This window comes from Herpailurus yagouaroundi, unplaced genomic scaffold (genome assembly GCF_014898765.1).
Source record: "Herpailurus yagouaroundi ecotype Mexico unplaced genomic scaffold, PumYag 355, whole genome shotgun sequence".
Lineage (NCBI taxonomy): Eukaryota > Metazoa > Chordata > Mammalia > Carnivora > Felidae > Herpailurus > Herpailurus yagouaroundi.
In genome coordinates, this window is record NW_024412572.1 from 4,927,616 (window position 1) to 4,953,591 (window position 25,976).

The following is a 25,976-nucleotide window of genomic DNA, read 5'->3' on the forward strand; positions in this document are numbered from 1 at the left end:
AGAGAAGACCCCCTTCTAGATTCTGGAAATAGCTATCTGTCCTCTCTCCAGACAAAACATTTACACTAAACACGCTGCCTTCATGTAAAATCCTTCCTTAAGGAACCTGCTGCCATGTTCCTGCTCCTTCCTCTCTCAGCCCTGCCTTAAGCTGAGGTGTAGGGCAACTGTTGGGCAAATATCCAAGAAGTCTCTGTGCATAATGGTTAAAGGCCTAAGCTTCAGAGTTCAAATCGAGGCTCTGCCATATATTTGCTATGTAATCTCAGCGAAAATTTACCTCTCAAAGAGTTGGTTTCTTCTTTAAAATAGAGATTATTATATAATTACAATGACTCTATTTGGTTGTTATGAGGTTTAAATGTGATAATATATGCAAAGTGCATAAGACAATGTCTGGCACATAGAAAGCTGCTGATACATAATAGTTGTTATCATTATGTGGCTTGAGCGCTGGGCTTTGCCACCATCTCAGCTGTGTGACCATGGACAGATCAATCCTTTTATCTAGGCTTGCTTGTAAAAGTGAGGAGTTTGGTTCAGTGCTTCTGTGCTCCAAAATCATCTGGTACACTTTTTAAAAATACAAATTCCTGGGCCCAAACCAGACCTACTGAATCAGAATCTCCAGATTTGGCATCGAAGAAGCTGGGATTTTAGAAATCTATATAGGTAATTCCAACCAGAGTGTGAAAAACTTTGTGTTAGATGATCTTTAAAGGCCCATGCAGTTGTGAAATGATGAGCTTAATGTCTTATGCTTTTGTGAAACCTTTCCTAACCACTCCCAACAATGGGACTACTTCTATATTCTCAACACCTATAGGCCAGCATCTAGCACAATACAAGTGCACAGATAATGCTTTTTAAATTAAATTCTCAAATATTTAATGTCTACATTGCTTTGCAATGCCCAGTGTTTTAGTTACTTTTTCAGAGGTTAATTCCTATTTTTCTCCCCAGCTAAACTACCCTGTCTTCAATTATTCAGGAGAAAGTTCACCCAGGACATTAGATAAGTTTTCTCTTCTTTCTGCTAACCGTTCATTTCCCACTAGCTCCTTTAATATATGTGGCTCAGGGATGGGACAACAACAAATCAAATAGGTTTGTTTTTTGCTGCAATTTCTTGTCTATTGCCTGAGTGTATGTGGAGTGAGGGCTATTGTCTACCCAAAAATATTGTTAATAATTTTCTTATTTAAATTGAAAAAAATAACATCAGAAAGACCTGTGAACTTTTGTTAATGGATTAAAAACCAAACTCTTGAAAAGGACTGCCCTGTGGTATAATGAATGCAACTAAGGCAACAACAAAGCCCAGACCTATCATCATTACAGACTAGATTGACTCAAATTTCCACTTTAACAGCGTGACAGAGGAAAAAGCATACTCTTTTCTGGGCATAAATGCTGTGCATCTGTCTCTATTGTGCCTTTAATGACAATGCCCAGCATTAAGAAAAAAATTACAAGGTGAATGATAAAGGAAAAAAATATGACCCATAATCAGAAGAAAATAACAGTCAACAGAACCAGACTTAGAGACAGCCCAGATATTGGAATTATCCAATGGAGACTTTAAAGTACCTATAATAAGTATGTTAAAGAATCTAATGGAAAAACATGCATGAACAGATGGAGAATTTCACTGGTGAGACAGAAACTAAAAATGAGCTGATGGAAATGTTAGAAATGAAAATCACATATCAGAGAAGAAGAATTCTTTCAATGTGCTTACTAACAGAATGCAGACATCAGAGGAAATAATGAATAAACCTCAAAATAGGTCAATAAAAATTACCCAAACTTAAATACAAAGAGAAAAATAAAAGAAAAAAAACATATATAACACCCAAGATCCATGGGGCAATATCAAACAGTATCTAATATATGTGTAATTGGACTCCCCGAAGAAGAGAAAGAGAAATCAGGCAGAAAAAAATATTTGAAGAGATAATGACCGAAAATTTTCCTAAATGAATGAAATCATCAGCCCACCAATCCAAGAACGCTATAGAATCCCAAGTGGGATAAATACAAAGAAAAACTCACATAGACACATCAGAGTCAACCTGATGAGTATCAAAATAAAGAGAAAATCTCAAAAGCAATTTGCAGAAAAAGAAATATGAAGCACTAGAGAACACATTTTACATTTCATTGGAGAGAGCTGTAGCTACATCCTCCTTTCCCACCCTGGCCCCACGACTTGAGTTTCTCTGCTAGAGCTAATGGGGCTGCCTCAGAATGTGCTCAGAGATAAAAAAAAAAAAAATAGAGCAAGTGCCATGAGGTGCTAATTACAGTTTCTCTTCTAGACAGAAGGGAAAACTTTCATACATTTCAGTCTCTCAAGAATGGAATCAACTCCTTCTATAAAATCAGAGACAGCCAGAGGATAGAACTCTGGATGTTGGGGGTGAAGTTGGAAAAGAACCCCATGGAAAGCAACTGAGTCCTCCAAGTGGTCCTGCCTTTCAACCCTCCAGTAGCAGGCACCACTGACTCCATAGGAGGCCTTCCTTTTCGTCTTCTCATGAGCCAGAAAGCTGGTCCCCATGTCTCCGACTCTCAGTAGGTTGTAGATTCACGTATTGGGTGAGGTTCATGTATTGGCTAAGAAATCAAATACAACACTGACCACATTTCCTTCCAGTTTTAAGATTCTATAAATCTCGATAGCAGAAATGTAAAAATAAATAAATAAAGGTTGCTCCTCTCTTGGGGTTAAACACTACACCTTGAACATTCCTTTACTATTTATTTTCATTCCTTTATTTGTTCATTCATTCACTCAACAAAATATGTACTGTGAGTCTAGTACATGCCAATCATTCACTTCTCTTTTTGTGTGTTCTCTAGCAGTTGATGAGCATATTGAAGGCAACTTCTGTGTTTCACTCATTCTTGTGTTTCCATGTTGCATGTGGTTGAGAAAGGAAGGGAGAGAAGAAAGGAGAGGGGAGGGAATAGGGGATAGGGGAGGGAAGGAGGGGAAGAGAGGAGAAGGGAAAGGGAGGGGCAAGGAGGAAGCTGTTTTGTAACAATTTACTTTATGAAAGGGTCTAGGCTGGTCTCATTCTCCTGCCCCACTTTAAGATTTTTCTTTTTTAGCTGGTTCTTGAAATTTGCTTACAATTGTTCCCTTAGCAACCAGCAACCTTTATGCTTTACTTTTGATTTAGAACTCAGAGTAACCAAAATCTCTGTTTATTTGAAACAGATTTCTAAACGGGCTCACTTCCTTTACTAAAAACAAAAACATATCATTAAAAATTTTTTAAATGGAAAACTTCACAGTGTTTTAAATTTTAAATGTATGTATGATTTTTATTTGGGGGGGGTTGAGGTTTTTTGGAGGGGCAGAGGTTGGATAGAAGACTCCAGAGCAAACATTTTATGGGAAAAAAGGAGGCTGATGTAATTTTTTTTCCATTCCCAGAAGCTATGAAAATTGAAGTGAGCAGTGTGAGATTAAATCACATGATCTCCAGTCCTGGACTAGCATCTGAGTGGCAGCAATTGCCCTCTTGCACCTCCCAGGGTCTGCCCAGGGTCCTCTCCAGCTCCAGCTGGCTCATTACAACATGCATATGCCACAGGTTCCCAAACACAATCCAGGGGAAGGAAGAGGGCAAGGTATGTTTGCTTTTAAACCATGAAAAAGTTCCTTAAAGAGCTGTGCCCTGGGTCAGGACTCAATAAATATTTACACATAAGAATGAAGAATGCACCTGAAGTTTCTCCTCAAAACACTATTCAGTATAGTTACACAGCAAGAACTCCAAAAGCTGCATTATAATGCAGCTCCAGGGCAAAATATGCCCTATTTTACATGCATTTGATCAACGTTCACTGTTGAGTTGTTTCTGCAATCTACTGTGAGAGCACACCTGTCCTACATTCTGAGGCACCAGAGGCCAACAAGCTTGGCAGTCAGTCTCGCTTGCCAGAGCTACAAACAAGAAGGGGCTTAGTGACATGTTCAGAACCTAGGTCCAGTCTGGTGCCATATACCACCAGGAACTGTCACATCCTTTGATATACATCATCTCACTTAATCCTCATGGTGCTAGTGTATGGGATTGGCAATATAATCTCTGAGGTCAAAGGGGTTAGAGAATTTGTTTCCAGTCATCCAGGTAGGATTTGAACCCAGGGTTGACAGTCTTTGAATCATGATCATCTAACCTAGGCCACCCTCCCTCTCATTGTTCATCAAATGTTAGAAATGACACCAGACTGGCTGAAGACAGAGGCCATAGAGCTTCAAATAACTGTCCCATTACTCTCTTCTCCTGGATATGGCTCTGATGTTATATTATCATCAAATGTGATCTGTGTTTTGATGTTATATTTCCAGAAGGGTTTGAACATACACACACAAATATTCACATTCCACAGCACAGTCCAGCTGAGGTATTGTTGGGCACTAGCAATACTTAGATGGCAATTGTGTGAATCAATGGAGCAGTACTCTGTCAAACTCTGGAGTCTCTGCCTCCCAGGGCAGAAGGCGTTGAGCATATGTTCAGTCTGTGAACCCTTCCATGGTAATCTTGCCAAGGAGGGTTTGTCCACTGCAGGGGTAGGAACCGCAGGTCTACTGACTCCATCACTGTGTGGAGTTTCTGCCTCATGCTTGGGGTTGGATCATGCACGTGCTTGCCTGTGTGAGGGGTTCTTTACTCCTTTGTCATGTTTAGCTCTGGTTGAGGAGACATGGCCATTTCTAACTTACAAAAACACATTTGGAATAAGCTTGAAGACCTAACTTGTGTCACCAAGAAATGCTACCCTCTAAATTGAAAAGAACAAAGCATCCCTTTTGGACCAGATAAAACATTGGAGAGGTTGTTTGTTTTTTTGTTTGCTTGCTTTTTTTCCCTAAGAGAACAAGGTTTCGGGTGATAAAGCAGTATAAATATAGGTTTGGATATGAGACGCCCAACATGCACACACACATATGCATGTACCCATGTGCACACACACAGTCTCCATCTCTCCCCACCCCCACTGCTGTCCATTCCCCCAAAAGAACCTCAAAGAATAATTTGAGTAGCATGGAGACAGGATTGAGAATGGTCGACCTGGCTAGGAATCTGCCATTTCTGACCCTCTGTGGTGGACTTTTGAGATAACTGAACCTCCACAGGATCCCAGCCAGCTGGCCTGATGTGCTCTGCAAAAATCAGCTTCAGCTGCTTCGATTCATTTTTCATTCACATTGCATTCATTCTCTCAGTCCAGGATATGTATCTTATACCAGCTGTATTGCTTATTTTCTCTCTGTAGACCTCCCACCCTTGGGACTAGAAGAAAACATTTAGAGAGAAGAATCCAGAATAAGTCACAGGTAAACTCTCCATAGGCATAGCAGCTATATTCATGAGATCAGATGCTCATCTCAGGGCCAATGAAGTGTCTCCAACCCCAAATGTCCAAAAAAAATATATCCAATGAAAACTTAAAAGGTGACTTACAGTGGATTTTGAAGTCCTTGTACTGTCTGTCTTCAATTGCTACCACGTACAATGCTGCCCGGTCTGGAAACATAAGCCCTCCAGGTTTCTGTTGATGAATTGTGGGGAAATGGGTCTCGTAATCTATTCACCTGACAAAGACATCACATTTTGAACTGCACATAGAGTCACCAGACAGGCACCCCCTTGCCAGCATTTCTCATTCAGCAGACTGTCACCTTGGCCAGGGTTAGGGTTAGGATGGCAATGCTCAGTTTTTCTTTGGGAACTAGGAGAATTTGAGGGACTTAGGTAGAGTTAATAGAACAAATGAACTGGGGAAAATGTTAGTCTATGAGGAACAGCAAAAGATGTTATAACCTTTAGCCCAGAGAAGCCAAGGTCATAAGCATGCTCAGCTCCCTGGCAGCCAAATAAGTCCTAAGCACCTGTTGATCAGAATATATTTTTGTCTTGACAACAGAGAATGGGTGTTGTTTATGACCAAAGAGGCCAAGGATAGACCTACAGAATAATGTGATAGATATGTTGGACCCAGGTACCATCATTCTGTCCTCTAAAGCAGATCTGGTTTAAAGAGAGGGTTCTGGAGGAGGTGACCTTTTAGCTCAACCTCTCTCTGGAGTACTCATGTTCTTCCTAGACTGTCGGCCAAGGGTAGAGCAGCAGGACAGCCAGCAGACCAACAAGGGGACAGCATGCAGGACACTTACCAGCCACTTGTCCCTGGCAAAGATCACCGTGTTGAGCATTGACTCATAGAACAGACAGTAGCCCATCCACTCGCTGATGATGATGTCTACCTTCTCCACAGGCAGCTCCACCTCTTCCACTTTACCCTTAAATATGGTGATGACTGGAAAATATGAACCCCACGGCCACACTTTGCAGGGACCCTAGCCTGGAACCATGAGCATCCCACATCAGGGCCAGACCTACAGGTTTTATCCCTGTTCTGATTCTGCTTTTAAGATGTGACATACCTCATCCCTCACCAAGCTAGTTATACAAAAAGAACTGCAAACTACTTGTGTGTTTTCTTCCTAAAATCTACTGAGCAGTCACTATGCGTCTGGCCCTGTGCCAAGCTTGTGATATACACCCTATAATGTGGTCTTCTCAGCAACTCTATGAAGTAAACGCGTTATTATTATTCTCATTCATAACTGAAGCTTAGAGATGTTAAATGGTGGCTGTGGAAGTAGAGACCAGGTCTGATATGCTATAACTCTAACACTCTGATCATGGTGCCCATCCCATTTTAGGCTGCCATGATGGTTCAAATCCAAAGGGCAAGGATACCTATTGCTCTTGCATCTGTTCACATCCAGGGCTCATCTCCCAGTGGGTTCATGAGGAAGGCAACTTTGTGTCTTGACAAGAGCATGGGCTCTGTAGTCGGGAGTTTAAATCCTGATCTTCTCATTATTAACTATAGGACTTTCCAAAGGTTACTTGACCTAACTGAACTCTGATTCCCCAGAGAATAAGCAGGGAGAATAGTATCTACTGAGTGGGTAGTTGAACTGATCTGATGAAACAGCAAATGTGAAGTGCCAGGTCCTTAGCCGGGGCTCAACAGAAGGTAGACATCATCTGACATTACCCCGCCTTGCTGACCAGCTGATAGAGAAGTGAATGGGATAAGGTTGGGAACACTCTCCTGCTCTTAGTGGCCTCTGCTCATAAGTCACTTCCAAGACCTTTCTATCCTTCTGTGGCAGGGGAAACTTCTTATTTGGGGTTTTGATCATTTGACACAGTCATACACATAATTTTGGAGTCTCTTTTTACATTTGTTGCCGTAAAGATCATAGCAAATACTATCTTAGATGTTGCTGTGAAATTGACAGGGTGATGTATTGGTTGGCTGATTCCATCTGAACATTTCCTCTGAAAGGATACACATATTCATGCTCTGAAATTCTCTTTCTGCACCATCTTCTGAAAAATCACACCATGCCTGAGCTTTGCTGGGAAAATTGAACAATAGCTTGTACTCAAGAGTGGAAAAAAACACATACATACACACAAAGAGAACAGATCTTTCCTGAATCTAAGCTTCATTAAAATTAATTTGGATTAGAGGTTGCTGCATGACAAAGGGCACACAGGTCACTGGTTTTGCTTCATGTCTTCACATTGAAAACACAGGTGATGGAATGCCCATTAGTAGCCTCTAATGATGATTTGCTCTTTGATATCTGGCATTTAATCAGGGCTTAATCAGATAAGGCCTCCTCTGTAAGGAGTCAGACACTTTGCAGAAGCATATTGGCCCTGATCACTCTAGTATATGTGCTGCCGAAGCAAGCACGTGGCCCTGATCACTCTAAAGTGAGGCCCCCAGCTTGTGTGGCTTTCTTGGCTGCTGCTCATGAGCCCTACCCCTAAGGAAGGCCTAGTCACTTCCAAAATGTTCAGAAGGGGTAGGAAGAGGAGATATCAAAGCTCTGCTTCTCTGGGGGCTCCACAACTTAAGAGCAGGAGCTCAAGCAAAAGCAGGATGCAGGATGAACCAAGAGGATTCACACAGGGACAAAGTAAGGGATTTTTGAAAATGTAAATCGAGTGCCTAACTTATTTCTCATTCTGAAAAAGAACTGACAAATACATGCCTGACCTACCTGCCTCATTATTTGAGTGCAAAGCCTGGTTTGTCTTACTTTTGCAAATTTGTTGTTGTTGAAGAATAGCTGACATATCATATATTAATTTCATGCACACAGCACCGTGATTTGACATTGCGAACTGATCACCACCATAAGTGTAGTTACTATCTGTCACCATACAAAGTTGATACAGATTATTGTCTATATTCCTCATACAGTACATTACATCTCCATGACTTATTTATTTTATAACTGGAAGTTTGTACCTCTTAATCCCCCTCACCCATTCCCCCACCACCCCCTACCGTACCTCTGGCAACCACCAATCTGTTCTTTGTATCTATGAGTCTGGGTTTTGTTTTGTTTTTTAAATTCCACTTACTAGTGAAATCATACAGTATTTATCTTTCTCTATCTGACTTATTTCACTTACTGTGATGCCCTCAAGGTGGCTTCCCTTTCTTCTCTCTTTGCACATTTCTTGCAGGCTCTTCCCTAATGCCTGCATGTGTCTGTGAGGCTATAGGTCTGCTCCATCTCTTACATTAGATCGCGACCTCCTTGTATCTCAGGAAGATGTGTTCTCCTGCCTGTGGTTGCACCACAGCCTCCACTCTCAGTGCCTAGTATATGGTTCACTGAGAATGATTCCATGAACAGGACTCTAGTAGGATGGCAAGAAGCAGAGATGGACAAGAATTTATAGTCCAGTCTGACAGATTGGTATGTACCCAATATTCCTTGGGTGTCCCCCAGCATGAGTGAATGCTGTCCCTGTTCTCTGCAGTAGCGCTCTATCCATTAGTTGCTATATCTTGATCACTATGGGTACAGCAGATGATAGGTAGGAAGACAGATAGACAGATGAGAGAGAGAGACAGAGAGAGAGGGAGAGGGAGAGAGAGAGAGAGAGAGAGGGAGAGGGAGAGAGAATGAGAGTGGGTCACAGAAAGGCAGAAGGAATCAATTAACCCTATTAAAAAATCAACAGTCTGCGTCTCTGTTCATTTAACATCACCCTTCTGCATCCAAACATTTCTCAGAGCAGATGTAGCCCCTACTTTGGCTTGGTGAGTAGATGGGCCTTATGTGAAAGGAAAAAGGTGGGCTTCCCCTCAGCCAGTTGTGGACTGGATTCCAGACATTCATGCCCTTGCCCAGGTGCTTCTGTAGGGTGCTCAATTTTCACAACCTCATGTTGGCACCCTGGAGACAGACAACTTCATTTTTGTTCCAGCCGACAGCAAACAAACCTTGATCAAACAGTTCCTCTCCTTTGGGGCCTCGATTTCCTTATTGGAGGAAGAAAAAAGAGGGGGATTGAACCTAAAATTCCCCAAGATGCTCTGCAGTGCCAAAATGCTTTGATTCTTCAAGTATGTGTGAGCATGTAAAAGGCATTGTGCAAAGTTTACTGGTAGCTGACACCAATAAAGAAGATGTACCTCCAACCTCCAGCTTGACTCGAATTTGCACAAATTCCTTAGGACCAATTTTTAAAGAAAGAGGCCACATTGTTTCCATGGACCCAAATATAATTGCCCAGCTGAATCATCAGGGATATTCTTCCTGTTTTCTATAGTCACCACTGGCAACCACTTAAACTCCCAGATTCAATTTCCTAGTCTGCAAAATGCTACCTCTTATGGTAGGCTTTATGGCACCTAACCAGGGGCTACTGGCCAGTGCATGGCAGCAGGTTGGCTCCAAGAAGTGTGCAGGCATCCAACCCTTCTACATGTCAAGGTTTTTCAAGGGGATCTTAGCCACTGATTCTCATGTTCTGAGTAGCTATGGGCTGTAGAACTCTGCTCCCAATCTGATCTCCACATCACTAACACTGTGTTAACTCAAGGTTGCATTAAGGTCACTCTTTGGAGCTATGTTTTTATTCCATAAAGATGATCAAAAGTTTGTTCAAATAAGAGGACCATGGCTTGTGAATTTTGGAATGATTAATCATAACTAAGTGCACAACAGGGAGCAATAAACTCTAAACTCTAAATTGGGAGATTCTTCCCCTGTAATTTCAAGTATGCAAATGAGACATCCAGATTTTTTTCTTTTTTTGGATTTGTTTTCTTTTCATCTTCAGTGTTCATTACAGAAATCTAGCCATTCTGACTCATGGTCATTGGTTTGACTTAAAAAAAAATGGGGTGACTGGGTGGCTCAGTCAGTTGAGTGTCCAACTCTTAATTTCAGCTCAGGTCATGGTCCCAGGGTCATGAGATCGAGCCCCATGTTGGGCTCCATGCTAAGAGTGGAGCCTGCTTAAGATTCTCTCTCTCTCTCTCTCTCTCTCTCTCTCTCTCTCTCTGTTTCTCTCTCTCTCTCAAATAAAAACTAAAAATAAATTTAAAAAATTAAGCCTAAAACCAAAAACCAAAAAACAAATTGGGCCAGCCTGATCTCATTTGGGCCTCCCACATGTCCATCAGAGTCAGGTGACCCTACAGGTCTGGAGTTAGTAGTCTCCCCAGTTTACAGTCCTCTGTTCCCCAGAGCAGATCTTGTGTAATGGAGGAGTGGGCATGAGGGTCATGAGTGTGAGGCAGGGAGCATGCTCTGAGGTGGTAGAGCCTCTCTGATGCCACCCCCACCACAGCATGGACACCAGCTGCCCCTCAGCTCCTTTTCCATGTTGTTCACAGGCCTATTTTGGCGACACCCATGCCAGCTGCCAAACAGCTTCTGGGGGCCTGATTCACCTCCAGGCTACGATCTCCTCTTCTTAATTGTCTATTTCAGTTTCCTATTTCTGAGACCTAGCAGAGCACTTGACCCCTCACAAACATTCAAAGATCATTACTGAATGAATGAATGGATGAATAAGCAATTTTGAAAAAAGGATATTTGGGTTCAAAGACAAAAGATCCTCAAACTAGTCCTAATTATGATAGTAAAAAATTGCTGGCATTTGAATAGCAGCTTGCAGAGTGATTTCACTTACATTATCTCTATAACCCTCACAGGAACCTGTGTGGTTGGTTTTATTATTCCATCTGCCTAAATGAGAGAACTGGAGTTTAGAGAAATCAAAAGGTAGAGCCAAAGGCTAGGCCAATTGTGTAACCCTGGTACAAGTCACCAGCCTCCCTGAGATTCCCCTCCTTTGTCTGCCAGTGGATATAATACTTGACTTACCCACAACAATCGTGGGATTGTTGTGGACACCAAGCAGCTGCTTGGGAATGATGGGAGAAAAGAAACCTGAGAAGGCCAAGGATTAACCTATCCTTCTCCTGAAGGCCAGTCAGGTTGGTTAGTAGGGTGAGGAGAGGTAGAACCATCTTGAGCCATCAGGGTGGTGGAGGTGGAACTGAGACACCTCCCTGGTATCAGCCTTGCCTCAGCTTTCTGCCCTCATCTTCTACAAGGTCCAGATGCATGGATAAACCTCTTTTACAAGGTCAGTCAGTGTAAGCCCCATTCTTGGGCCAGTGGTGGTGGGAGAAAGAAGACACCAATAACTTTACCCCCAATATCTGGTGGAACTTGGAAAATACCCTGCAGCAAACAGATCCCATAACTGGAGCTGGCATAGATGAGCCATGTGTGCTATGTAGCCTCCATATAGTAGAACCTTCAGTATGGTACCCCTCTTTCTTCCATAACCCCCCATTCACCCAAGAACATAGGGCTTGAGCTTCTGCCTTGCCCCTAGTGCATAATCTGCCTGGCTTCATGTCCTGATCTACTCTGGCTCCCTTGAGGACTGAGGGCCTACTCTGCTTAGCTAGAGCTCTGAAGTCCTGCTAGCTTTGGCCCGAGCCCTTCCCTTCCCAGACACCCTGCACTGGCTGGACTAATACTTGGGCAATCAAAACCATCCTGGGACTCACCCCACCCCAACCTATCACCCACCACTTAGAATCCCTAGCATGGCACAGCCTGAGTACATACCCCACACATTGGCCACAGGCAGAGGATTGTGGGGGCTTAGCCAAGTAGGGTAGGGATTAAGAAGGCAGGGGTACTGGACAGGGTTTTTGAATCAGTGTGAATGTAGAAGGCAGCAAAGCCTTCCCTAGGTTCTGGGACTCTGAAATCATTCCAGGTATCACTGTCACCCAATACTTAGAGTTTACAGGCACAAAATGTCTTCCATCTCAGGGAGCTGGCACCAGTGGTCCCTCTGTGTGATACATGTCTGTCTACTCAGCAGGTGGCTTCTTCACTAGTCAAGTCTGTGCCTCAGTGCCCTCGATCCAGAAGCTTCCGCACTTCCAGTGCTGTGCTGGTCAGTGTCTAAAACTGGCTCCAGGAGGGGGAAAAAGGCACCTGCTGGTGTCGGTGGTGTAAATATTTCCACCATGGCTGATTTCTGTTGTTCACGCTGGGATGTCACCCGTGCACAGTTGGGAAGAAAAGTGAAGGATCAGCTCTCACAAGGGGTGTGAACTGTGAGCCAATTCCATCATGCCATTGCGATCCCCCAGTCAGAAGTGGGCACCCCACTTTTCTCAATGACTCCATCATGTTTCTTTCTAAGACCTTTCACCATTTGTAATTTTATCATGATGTCTGTTCACTTGCGCTTATGTCTGTCTTCTCCGTGAGATAAGTGAGCTTCACCTGAGCAAAAAGCTTGTCTGTCAGGTTCACCATTGGCTCCCAGCACCTGGTACAGGGCATGGAGTGTGGCACAACAATGCCTGAAGAAACAAGGGTGTGAAACCCAGCCCTAAGATTATTAATAGGCTTCTTCACGAGCAGTTAGGAAAGGAAGCAGCAATTGCCAGGAGTCACTAGTACAGGTTCATTAAAAAAAATTATATCTGATTAATCTCATTTTTTCTTTTGACAGAGTTATTAGTCAAGTTAACAAATGAAATAATAATAACCATGCTAAAATTTCTTGGCTGCTTACTGCCTATGGGACACCATTGTGTTTTAACAGTGGTGTGTTGGTAGATACTTAACAACTGGGTCTCCAGGGGAAAGTAGCCCTGATTTGTAGCATTTGCTTGTTTCTGTGGTGTAAATATTCCCACTGTGGCCAATTTCAAGCCACCAAAGTGACTTCATCTGTTCTACAAATACACTGAAAATTTAATAGTTGGCCCTCAGGAGCCTGTAGGAGCCTGTCTCAGCATGCCACAGTTTTACGTGCAGTAACATGGAATCGTCACAATGACCCTATGACATGTTGTTGCTCCCATTTCACAGATGGGGGAACTAAGGCACAAAAAATAGGGTATCCAAGATCACAAGCTAATCGGGCAGCACTGAGCGTGAACCAGGAAGTCCGGTTCCAGAGTAAGTGCTCTTCACCCCCCTGCCTGCAGTGTACCATGTGGGGACCTCCAACAGGAGCTCTGACAAGGCTTTGCCCCCACATCATCCTTATCGTATGGATTTGCCACTGGCTATTTGGCTGTATTCAAAGGCACCTATCAAGAGCTGAACACAGACCAGCCTACGAGAGCTTCCACACTCACCCCAGGGCACCCATCAAAAATGTGGGAACAGCAAGCAGAGAACAATGACCCTGGAAGAGCCATGCTCTCTCAAAAGCCTGAGTAGTTGTAAGGAAGGACCAAATCTACCAACAGGAAGTCTAATATGAATAAGAAGTGTGATTCTCCGTTTGGATTCAAGACATAGGTTAGGAGCTCCAGCTGGGCAGTAATTCTGATAGTCAACAGATATGGATACGGACAGACGACAGGCTGTAGCTGATTCCATCTCAGCACCAGATGACATTGCATTTTCCACAATTGCTAATGGAAGGAAGTTGGAACCATGGTGTCAGAAGCACAGCATCTGGGTCCCTCCCGTCTCTGGGTTGGGCTTATTTCTTAGCACAACTCCAAGTGTGAGGGGGAGACAGTGGCTCAAACCAAGCAAAGAGTGTAGGATCTGGGAGGGTGTCATCATCGTCGGGGGATGTGGACAAAGGGCTGCCACATGACAGGAGGCTCCTACTCTGCATGGCCCGGAGGAAAGGAAGGGAGCCTCAGCAAGGCTGCAGGGAGGAGGATTCCCCCACCCCCGGAAACAAGTGCTCCTCACAACCACGGATCCCAAGTGGCTGGTGGCAGGGTTCCTATCAGGCGAACCATCCCAAGGCTGCATGCCCCGGGGTGCGGAGGAAACCTGCCGCAGCAGAGGATTGAAGCGTCATCTCCAAAAGTCTCAGGGTGCGTGTGCGGCCAAGAAAGAGCAAAGTGTAGAACATGAAGCCTGAAAGGACCTACACTTAACGTTTGAGCACCTACCACACACGAAGCCTGGCATTAGTCACTCTGTGAACACTGTCTCTCATCCCCGAATAGCCCTGCACGCTGTGCGGGGACATAGCTCCTCTCTGGGCAGCAGGTGGTGGATCAGAAAGTCCAAGCGATGGGACAGAGCCATCTCTACTGTTACGTTGTGGAGCATGCTCTGTCCATTGCCACTCTGTTGTGTGCTCAGGTTTCTTCGTCTGTGACACTTAATACTTTAGGACGTGCACAGGCAGGAAAAGAGAAAGGAAAGGAGGGATACACTTTCTCCCTTGAGTTTCCTGAGAAGTAAATGGGTTATAACTTTTTTGTTTCTAGAGCTATAAAAATTTTATCCATCCCTGAGCTCCTATGTCAATCTTCACAAACAAATCTACCTTTCTAAGCATCTTGGTAGCGTACTCAGCTCCGCAGCAGGGAAAAGGAGGAAGTCAAAGTCAAACAGGAGTCTCTGAGCACGTGAGTGGGCCATGCATGTGGAAGAAGCCATGTGAAGGCTGCATGACCACTGCAGGTGGCTTCGTGGAGGTGTGTGTCTACACGTGAATAAATCCAGCCCCAGGAGCTGTATGGAGGTGGAGGGGGAGAGAGATTGATTGATTCTGGGTAGCAGGTATTTTATGTCCTGTGTTGTTATTTATGTCTGTACACCTACGCTCCCAAGCCCCACACAATTGGCTGTTGCAACATTTCAAAAGCATTTCCATGGAAGCATTTGTACAGTCAAGCTGTCCTCTTTCCAGTACACATGCCAAGGCTGAGCGAGCGGGTGCAGCAGACAGGGCCCTGGGCGGTCTCACCGGCTCCACCCACCTGTTGCTAAGCCCAGGAAGGAAGAAGTGGAAACAACTTTGCCTTGTAAAGGCCCCTGGGCCTGGTGTTCCCTCCTCCTCGGTACACTGTATGTATGAGGAATGAGGCATGGGGTTGGCTATTTACTTGGAGATAAGGGTTTGTCCCTCTTGGGCCTTTGCTCACTAGTAGAGAATCAAGTGTGAGCCATCAAAGTACAGAGCCTGGGATGATTGCATGCTAAGAATGCGGCTGAGCAAACTAGATGTCTAGGCAGCCCAGAAAGGGGGTGTGTGTACCTGCACAACAGTCCAGCATGGGGTGTTGAAGCTTGAGCAGTGTGGGGGCAGTGTGGTAAGCAGGGCATGAAGAGGTGGCCTGGGATGGGAGAGTAAAGTCCAAGGGGCCGAGAGGGCTGCTGCATGGGAAGCAGCCTGGCTCTGCAAGCTGGAGTCTAAGCAGGGAGAGGAGAGTACCCATACCAGTGTCAGAGCCCAACACGGGGTGACAGACACGTCTGCATAGGGCAGGAGGTGGTGACAATGGGAGATGGTGTACATCCAGGGGGATGGTTTCAATAAGTAAACATATTAAGAATACTGGGAGCCAGGGCAGCCTGGGTGGCTCAGTAGGTTGGGCAGCCGACTTTGGCTCAGGTCATGATCTCGTGGTTCATGAGTTTGAGCCCCGCATCAGGCTGGCTTCTGTCAGCCTGTCAACTCCAAGACTGCTTTGGATCCTCTGTTCCCTTTTCTCTGCACCTCCCCCGCTTGCATGGTTGCTCTCTATCTCTATCTCTATCTCAAAAATACATAAACCTTAAAAAAAAAAGAAGAATAGTAGGAGCCAGGTTTTTCACTGTCAGAGAAAGGAATTGCAAACATGGGAAGAGAGAAAGTTAGAGGACCCTGCAGTGCTGGTTAGAGCAGGAGGTGGGGTAGCACATGGACTTACACTTGACAGTATGTATAGATAGATTCAGAAGTACACGTTATGTAAATGTGTATGTAAACACACACACACACACACACACACACACACATTCTCTAGTTCTTTCTACTGAAGCAGCCTGGGGGCCTCAACACCCTAAAATCAATGAGCACATTTAGCCCCAGATTCTAGTTTCTAAATGCCATTGTCCAGTAAATGGACTCATGACTCCTTGGAGAAACAGCTGATTCTAAAACAAAGCCGTGGAAAGCACAAGATGAGACTGGAATGTTAGTGCCAGAAAATAAGAAAGCTCACAAAAAATAAAAAAGGAATGTCAAAAGGACACAGAAGCCAGCTTAAAGGTGCTCCCATGACCAAATTAGGAACAATTTGTGTATCAAAATAAGTACCTTTAATAATAGATGTAACCTATTGAATAAAATAGGAAATTAATGATGAGGAATGAAATATTTACATGGTTTCAAACCACTTCACCCAGAAAATCTTACTAATTACAAAGGGAGAAAGAGCAACTTGACCATGGAGAAGCCTGGCAGACATCACCAGAAGCAGTGATCAAAGCAAATGCTGTCGGTAACAGGACAAATCAAAACTGCATGTCCCCAAGAGCGTGCAGGAAAAAGGACACAGCATGTCCGCGAACTCCTGCCAGGAGGCACAATCTGAACCCAATCTTGCAGAAGCATCACATGCCCCCAACTGAGGGACATTCTACAGAACTCTAGCCTGCAATCGTCAAGCATCAAGGCAACAAGAGTTGAAGAGCATCTGGCCACTCCAGCCTGAAGGAAACCAGAGATGTGGCAACTAAATGCAACATGTGGTTTGAAACTGAGTCCTTTTAGGAGCGCCTGGGTGGCTCAGTTAGTTCAGTGTCTGACTTCAGCTCAGGACATGATCTCACGGTTCATGAGTTCGAGCCCTGCGTCAGACTCTGTGCTGACAGCTTGGAGCCTGGAGCCTGCTTCAGATTCTGTGTCTCCCTCTCTCTGTCCCTCCCCTGCTCACTTTCTTTCTCTCTCTCTCAAAAATAAACGTTAAAAAAATTTTTTTAAGAAGGTGATTCCTTTTACTCTAAGGGATGTTATTTCAACAAGTGGCAGACATAAGTGGGATCTGAGCACTAGCTAATGATCATGGAAGAACGTTAGTCTCCTGATTTTGATGGTCACGGTGTGGCTATGCAGGGAAATGTCCCTGTTTGTATGACACACATATGCATGTATTTGGGGCTGATGGGGCATCATGTCAACAACTTGCTCTCAAAGTGTTCAGGAAAAAAAAAAAAGTTGTACCTTGTCTATATATTGGAATGTTTTGAAGGTTAAAGGAAAGAAGTGATAAAGATAGGAAGGGAAATAAACCAAATTACAGGGGGTGCCTGGGTGGCTTAGTCAGTTAAGTGTCCCACTTTGGCTCAGGTCATGATCTCACCGTTCGTGGGTTCAAGCCCCGCATCGGGCTCTGTGCTGACAGCTCAGAGCCTGGACCCTGCTTCAGATTCTGTGTCTCCCTCTCTCTCTGCTCCTCCCCCACTCACACTCTGTCTCTGTCTCTCTCAAAAATAAACAAACATTAAAAAAAATTACAGGAAACTGAAGCAGAGGAGAGGCAGAGAGGGAAAGCTCTCGAGGTGTGAATTAGAGGGCATGATGAGGGGTTATTGGCTTCTTTTTCCTGGCATACTTTCAGACCCAAACCTCCCTTCTCCCAAAGTCAGGCACTCCTCACAGGGACTATTCTCCCCCACTCTCACTCAGGCCCACTCTACACACTGCTACCAATGGCTGCAAGCAGCTGCCCTTTGCAAGCTTGGGGGGCTATAGTTCCAGATCCCAAGAGAATTGGTAGCAAGAGAGATGAAGAGTCAGGGGGACGGGGAAGGCAGACCGTCCCTCCAAGGTCAGGCGTCACTGTGCAACTGAACCTGTACAGAGGCAGGGAATGGTCTAAAAGTCCTTTGAAGGCCCCTTGGAGCCCAGGGGTGGTACTGGGAGGGTGTCTGATCAGACATCAATTTGTCCTCACCCTCTTCTCCTAACAGGTTTTAATTTTCATTTTCAGGATTGGCAGCCACTCCTGGGGTTTCCACATCAATGTAAACACACTTCAGGAGAGAGTACAGGAGCAAGAACCAAGACCAAATTTCTGCCCTACCTCTCCTACCTCAGTTTCCCCATCTGTTAAATGGGGGAAACCTCTTGCCCTATGTCACAGAGTTGGAGAAAGGGATGTCAGATGAAAACACATGGACGTCAGGCTATTGCACCCTTGCAGAGAAGGAATTGGCCAGTTTTCTTTTCCTATCTTTAGTAGGCAAGTAGAGAGCTCACCTCTCTTTCCCTTCTGCCCATGTCAGGGACTGTTCTGAGGAGTGTGCAGGATAGCTGGCTGCCAGAAGTGAACCAGGAGAGACTGGACACCAAAGTCAGAGGTCAGGGAAACATGTCCTCTACTCAAGCTGGAAAAAGGCCTCTGGACCTCTGCTCATGGCCTCCCCAATACCGCTAACCTTTTTCATTGTCACTCACCTACCACCCCCCATCCCTTCCTCACTTCCTGCCTTACCCAGCTAAAATTCCATGATCCATTATTGAAACGAACTTGTGTGCCCCCACCCACTATCAAAGCCCCCACCCAGGCGGCCCTCCTCACACCCAAGCTGGTGAGCGTGGTAAGGAGAAACTCACACAAGGACTGAGCTTATTGCATATCTATGCTGATTCATCTCCCGCAATCCCCACCAGTCCAGCATATTTGCCTCCCTCCCTCCTTCTGAAAGACCATTCCATCATTTCCCACATCTTTTCTCATCCCCCTCTTCTCTGCCAATCACTGTCTCATTCTTTGAAAAGAAAATGGAAGCAACAAACTGGGGGCTTTCCACCAGCAGCCCACCTCTATCTGGAGCCACACTCCTCAGTCTCCATCTGTTTCTGTGGTTAAACTGTCCCTACTCCAAGGGAAAGACCAACCCCTATACCTGTGTTCTGGACCCAAGGGCCTCATGACTGACTTTTCTTTTTCCTGTATGTGCCTGTCTACTGGACAACTGAATCAGACACACATGCTTTCATATCTCCTGCCCTTAAAAACAACTACCTGCCTTGGCCCCACATTCACCTGTAGCTACAGTTCCGTTCTCCTGCTCCCCGGCACAGCAAGAAGACTTATTTATAGCCCTCTCTCCACAATTTATCCTACTCTAACTGAACTTCAGTCCCCACCCCAGCATTGAGTCTGCTCTTGTTTAGAACACGTATGGCCTCCATATGGCCAAATGCAATGGTCACTTCTCTGTTCTTCCCTTACTTGATCTCTGAGCATTCCCTATAGTCACTCCTTCCTCCTTCCCTTGGCTTCATGGTGCATCTTTCTCTCTTGAATGTCCATCAGCCTCACTGGGTGTATCTTCTCTGCCTCTTACTGGCCCTTTCTCCTCTGACTGGCTTCCAAACGTTGAAATGCCCCAGAGCCCTATCTTTGGTCCATTTCTTCCTCCAGCTATACTTTAAGCCTACGTGACATCATCTTGTGGCTTCAAATAACATCCATATGCTGAAGACTCCCAAATCCCATGTGCTGGATCTCCCTGAAATATAAACTCATAAATTTACTCTTGCTTAACAAGTCCACTGGATGTCCATCTCAAACCTGACATGTGCGAAAGAGAACTCTTGATTTCTTTCTCCCTCCCGTCATCCCCAGAAGTTCTTTACTTTCTGTCTTCCACCATCCACCCAGTTACTCAAGGCAACAAAATAGCTCTTGCTCATATCTTTTTTATCATTTCCATATGCATCTCATCAGTAGACCCCCTTACCTCTAGCCCAAAGTGATCACTTTTCTCCACCTCCACTGCCACCACCCTGGTCCATGCCATAGCATGTCCCCTGAGCACTGAAACAGCCTCCTAATGTGTCTCTGCTTACACTCTTGATGCCTACAACACATTCTAATCCATACCCCATAAGAAATACTTTTCTTTGCATAATAGTCTCCAAAATGCCTCTATCATCCTTAGGGAAAAAAAGTGAACCTTGTTTTCCTAGTTTACAAACCCTATGTATGGCCCAGCTCAGCACAGGGCCTAGAGGCTAAATCTCATCCAGTTGACTAATAAAAGATGCAAGGAGTTCTTTGTATTGGGGACACTTGTGGGTGTGAGTGTGTTCAAAATAGTTTTCCAGGAAGAGGGGCCTGGGAAAGGTTGCAATGCATGGGTAAGGAGTGAAGGGAGGAAGGGAAGGGAAGGCACCTCTATTTATAATCAGACACCAGCTTGGAGAAGGTCCCACTCCCAAAGGCAGCCTAATTGCCAAGACAGCATTATCAGCAAGACAGCCCATGGGCAGTAGAGGACCACATTTCTCCAAAGGCAGAGCCTGGGGTCTGCTAGGATGCCACTGGTTTGCTGAAAGGGAGAGGTAGGGATGGGGTTGTGGAGAGGGAAGAAGAGGAGGAATAGCTGCCATTTTGCAAAACTCAATAGAATGCCTACAGCTGGGGCCAAGCAGAAGGCATGGCAGCTAAGCCATGAAAGCTGCGCTGGGAATAACGTGCCCTTGGCTGACATGGCTGGGATTGGGAACCTCAGAATCCTGTGGGTTCAGTCCTGCTAATAGAACCTCCACCAGGCTCCACCTTCCCAAGGCCAAGTGCTCTGTACTTTTCCCTCCTACATCAGTCTATACCACCCAAACAAGAAAGTGTAAGCCCCCTCACTCCCTCTGTCCATGGGAAAACACACAGAGGTATATCTTACTGTTGTCCAAGTGGTTGGCCTTAATGATCTTCTCTGAGTAGTCAGAAATACTGGAACATTCAATCTAGAAAGGGCACAGAACAAAGGAGAAAGGTGTAAAAAAGATCACAGCCTGCCTAGCTCCTATTTAACAGACAAATAAGCTGAGCCTAGATGGGTACAGTGACCCGCCCACAGTCATACAGCTATTTTTTCATACAGCAGACTGAAAACTACAGTGCATCCCTCCCAATTTTCAGGCCAGTGGCTCTTGCATTGAATCTGGCTGCCTTTGCTGTAAGGAGGCTGACTTCAATCCGCTGCTCCACAATGGAAGACCTGGCGTCCAACTTGGGAGATTCAGTAAGACCTGGCAGGTCTCCTCCTAGCCAGAGGAGAATGGGATGAGGTTGCTTAGCTGCTGTACTCTCCCCACTCCCTCCCAACCTCCCTGCTGAACTGGGCACATTCCAGGATAGGGACCAACAGGAAAATGCCACGTCAGGGCCTCAGGACTAGTCTTGAGATCCGTCCTGCCACACACGTCATGCACAAGTCAATTCTTACCCTTTCTGCAGTGTTCACCTTTGAGATGGTTAATTCCTTTTAATCTACAAGTATTTCCAGTCTCCCCAAATCTCCTAAGTAAAGGGCCAAGATATGTGAAAAATTAGCCAAGTATCAGCTGAGAGCAGGACCTTATGGGAAGAGCGGGAGATCAGGTCCACACCTGGGGCATGTGTCAGGAGACAGCCAGGGGATGCTGGAACCAGAGGAGACAGTATTTGCATAGGAGGACTGAGGGGCTGGCCCACAGCCTCCACAAAAGCCTTGGGGATGGATGAGGGCACCTGCAGGATCAAGTAGGGGTTGCTTTGTCAGAGAAGATAGACCTAGGCCAGGCTCAGAGCCCAAGAGGATGGGCCCTTTCCTGGACTAAGAGGTCCTGTGGCCTTTGATCCCACTTTCTGTGGGACTGTGTTTCTCTCCAATTCTTTCCCCCTCCTTGCCACGTTGGCATCCATCTGCAAGAGGCTGTGCGGTTTCGTGGTGAAGAACACATATTCTGGAGGCAGGAGGCCTGGATTCACATCAGGCCTTGGCCACTCTCTAACTATGCCTCAGTTCCCTCATAAGTGAGGAAACAGTCCCTGTTTAATGTGGTCATCATGAGGATTAAATAAGCCAAAGCATGCGAACAATTGAGAGCACTGATGGCCCCAGGCCCCAGGACCTTGGCAGCTTCACAGTCCTCCTTCCTCTTTTCCTGTCTTCTGCCCCCTGCTTTCCTTTCCCCTGTTCTTCTCTCTCTCTCTCTCCCTCTCTCTCTCTCTCTCTCTCTCTCTCTCTCCCTCCCCCCCCCTCCCTCTTTCTCTCCTCTCTTTCCCTCTCCCTCCTTCTATTTCTCTCTCCCTCTCTTCCCCCCTCCCCCTCCCCCTTCTCCTGCCCCCTCTCCATCTTTCTCTCCTTCTCTCTCTCCCTCTCCCTCTTATTTCTCTCTCCTTCTCCCTCTCTCCTTCTCTCCCTCTCTCTGGAGAAGAGCAGTGGGCAGAGGGGGAGCCTGGATCAGGAGAGAATGTGAAATGAGCCATCAGGAAACAGGTCCAGCTACATGTGGGAGTTGTTTATAAAGGCTGTGACAGCAACAGATCAGGAGGCAGACGGATTGGGACAGTTGGGATAGTCACCACAGCTGGAAGGCGCTGAGTGGATGTCTCCTGACAGCTCCTTAGCTAGAGCCGCTGGCCACTTGGAAGCCAGTGAGGGGCAGCCCTACCCTTTCCCTGCTCAGCCCTCAGCTACCCGCGTCCCAGACCAGGACGAGGCCTCAGAGACAAGGCTGGCAGGGAAAGCAGGAGCATGGCTAGATGAATCAAGCCCCACCCCCAGGCTGTGTGATCACAGGAAGTGGAGTCTGTCCATTTCTGGAAAGCCTCCCTCCTGGTGAGGAGAGCCCAGTGAAGGAAAGCTGGAAGGTAGGGAAGGGCAGCACTTGACCTGAGGCACCCAGATTGGCCCACCTCATCACAAGTGTCTCAGCTGAATACATCATGGCTTTTCCAGTTCGGTCTGTGGCAGAGATGCCTTGAGGATGTCCCGGGTTTCTAGAAGACCCTCTGCAGCCCAGGCACTGTCCAAGTCAGGTGCTGAGGGGGAATGCTGTCCCTGCTGGGGGACTCAGGGGCCAGCCTCTGAGGCTAAGTAGGGGTGGGTGGCAAGGGGTTTTGGAGGGCTCTGGTCAACCTGGGGGCCTGGAGTTGTCAGCACAGGCTGCAGGACAACCAGCTAAAAGCACAGAGAAAAAAGCCCTACTAAAAGCTGCTCAGCTCCCACGGGCCTCTGCAAACAGCTATCTTGTGCATGTGCTGGGAGTTTGACTGTAGCGTGTCTTTAATTTGGACCAAGATTAATTTTCATATTCCAGCCTTGGACCCACTGCATTTTTCACACATCAGCCAGCTGTGCAGAGCTCTTCTTTTTCACAGTTTCTTCCCAGGTCCAGACCCTCAGCCTCCCTGTCATCAGTCCGTGTGCAACTGTGTGGTGGCAGCCAGAGGAAGGCTGGGAAGCTTCCCAGAGAGTCAGCCTCCATTTCTATCTGGAAGACCTCAGTGACCAGAGCAGAATTTAAACCTACCAACTTGCCCTTCAAAGAACAAAGAAAGGAGATTGTCTTGTTATCCACTAGGGCCTTATCCTAACTATATTAATATCAAACACTGAGTGTTGGTCATATGCTAAGCCCTGTTCTAAAGCACTTTACATATGTATTAAACTCAACTTCTTCTTCACAATCACCCCATGAGCAAGGTGTTGTTATTATGACCATTTAATAGATGGGTAAATTGAGGTACAGAAGTGAATTGTCCATGGTCACACATCTCATGACTGTAAAGGCGGAGATTCAAGGCAAAGCTCACATGTATAATCACACGGCGCTGCTTTTCAAGCTGATGCTAGGACTAAGTTCTCTAAGGTAATGATAACACCAGAATGATTTTCAGAAAGTCAAAAATCCTCTGTAAATGTCAGCATTTGTCAGGGCAAGGGGCCAGGAGCAATGCCTGGATGATAGGGAGTCGTGGGATCTTGCCACACCTCCTGAGAGTCACACTCGATTTTTCTCTACTCCTCTTCAAGAATGTGGCCCCAGCAAGGGGTGGACCTGGGCTTGTACTTGTAGGGAGGGCAGGAGAAGGTGGGAGGCAAGGGCTATCTCTACAGAAGCCAACAGGAGAGAGGGTGTGGCATGCTCACCCCAAACACCTTCTTGGCCCCTGCTTTGGCAGCAAACATGGAAAGGATCCCGGTACCACTCCCAACGTCCAGCACCACTTTGTCCTTGAACACATGCTTGTTGTGATACATGGAGTTCCGGTAGGTGAGTGTCCGCACCTCATCCTTCAGCATTTCCTGTTATGGAAGGAAAGGAAAGGCAATGTCAATTTATTCAAGGCACCTGGGAGTACACCAAGATCATCGATCCCAAGACTGTCCTGCCAATTTTTCAAGAATCTCAATGCTGGGGGCGCCTGCCTGGCTCAGTCAGTGGAGCATGCAACTCTTGGTCTCAGGATTGTGAGTTTGAGCCCCATTTTGGGTGTAGAGATTACTTAAAAATAAGATCTTTAAAAATGAAAATCTCAAAGACATAATTAAGCTGAGTTGCAGGAGAGTATTGTAAGGCAGCTGGACCAGGGGCTACATGCACAATTACAAACGTCTCCAGCCTTAAAACACTACCCAAGAAAGATAATTTTGTACTGTAAGAGAAGAAATTCCTGGCCAGCCCTGGGAAAGCTTCCGTTTACCAAAGAACAAAAGTAGAAATTAGTGCAATGCAACTTGCCGGATTTAAGTTAAACCTGAAGCAGAATGTTCTGCTACAGTGAGAAAATTGTCATTGAACAGGTTATTGGAGGAGGTTAGTGTTTTGCGTGTTTTTGTGGTTTGTGTGTGGGAGGTGCATACTTTTTTGTTTGATTTTTTTTTTAAGAATAGAAAGTGTTTCTTAATCTACCATTATTCTAGTACTTTGTGGTAAAAGAGAAAGTAGGTTACCCTTTACAACTATCTCCAACCTAAGGAGAACATAATTCATCTGTGTATGGTGGTGAGGCCGGGATCTTTGTCCGTTCAAGCTATCAGCAAACACTTCTGACTAACTCATCACCAGTAATATTGGGATTATAGTATAATTTTAGTATAACTTGCATATACTACATATTTTACTTTATTTTATTTTATTTTTATTTATTTATTGGGAGGAGGGGGAGGAGAGTGCATGGGAAGGGCAGAAAGAGAGGGAGAGAGAGAGAATCCCAAGCAGGCTCTGCACTGGCAGCATGGAGCTTGACACAGGGTTTGAACTCACTAACCATGACTTCATGACCTGAGCTGAAACCAAGAGTCAGACACTTAACCGACTGAGTCACCCAGGCACCCCAAAAAGCACATATTTTAAATGCGTGGTTAGGTGTAAGAGTTTTGACTCACATACACCTGTGGGACAACTACCATAATCAAGATATAGAACATTTTCCTCCCCTTAGGAAGTCCTTGATCCCCCTTGACAGTCAATCCCCACCCCCATCCAGATAACTAATCATCCAACTTCTATCGCTAAAGCTTCCTTCTGCCTTCATATAAATTGAATCATATGGTATGTATGGCTTCCTTTGCTCAACATAAGGTTTTTGATATTCATTGACTTTAGTGCACATATCCAAGGTTTGTTTCTTTTTTCTTGTCCTTGTTGTTGACTAGCATTCCATTATACGGACGTCCATTCACTTGTTGATGACTATTTGGACAGTTGCAAATAAGGCTGGTACAAACATTCTTGTATAAGTATTTTTGAGGATATATATTCATTTTCCTTCAGTAAATACCTAGAAGTGGGTTTGCTAGTAGGTGTTTAATTTCATAAGAAAGTGCCAAACAGCTTTCCAAAATAGTTGCTTTGGTTCATGATCCCACCAGCAATGTATGAGCACTCGAGCTGTTCTATATGCCAATAACTTAGTATTATCCTTTTTTGAAATTTTATTCATTCTTGTAGATATGAACTGGTATCTCATTGTAGTTTTAATTGCATTTCCCTGATACCTATTGATGTAGGTAAATTTTCATATGCTTATTGGCTACTCATATAGAT

General features: G+C 45.3%; 1 protein-coding gene across 4 annotated transcripts in view; it reads right to left on the minus strand.

The window, feature by feature from the left end:
- The window catches only part of PRMT8 (protein arginine methyltransferase 8), a 97,952-nt gene that overhangs the window by 18,219 nt on the left and 53,757 nt on the right, over positions 1 to 25,976 (minus strand). For all 4 annotated transcript variants that reach the window (XM_040462866.1, XM_040462868.1, XM_040462867.1 and 1 more), the window contains 4 exons: positions 24,077 to 24,232; positions 20,840 to 20,903; positions 6,200 to 6,342; positions 5,487 to 5,574 (listed from right to left, as the gene is read on the minus strand). In XM_040462866.1, coding sequence (XP_040318800.1) covers positions 5,487 to 5,574; positions 6,200 to 6,342; positions 20,840 to 20,903; positions 24,077 to 24,232 — 451 coding nt within the window. The remainder of the gene's footprint in view (positions 1 to 5,486; positions 5,575 to 6,199; positions 6,343 to 20,839; positions 20,904 to 24,076; positions 24,233 to 25,976) is intronic.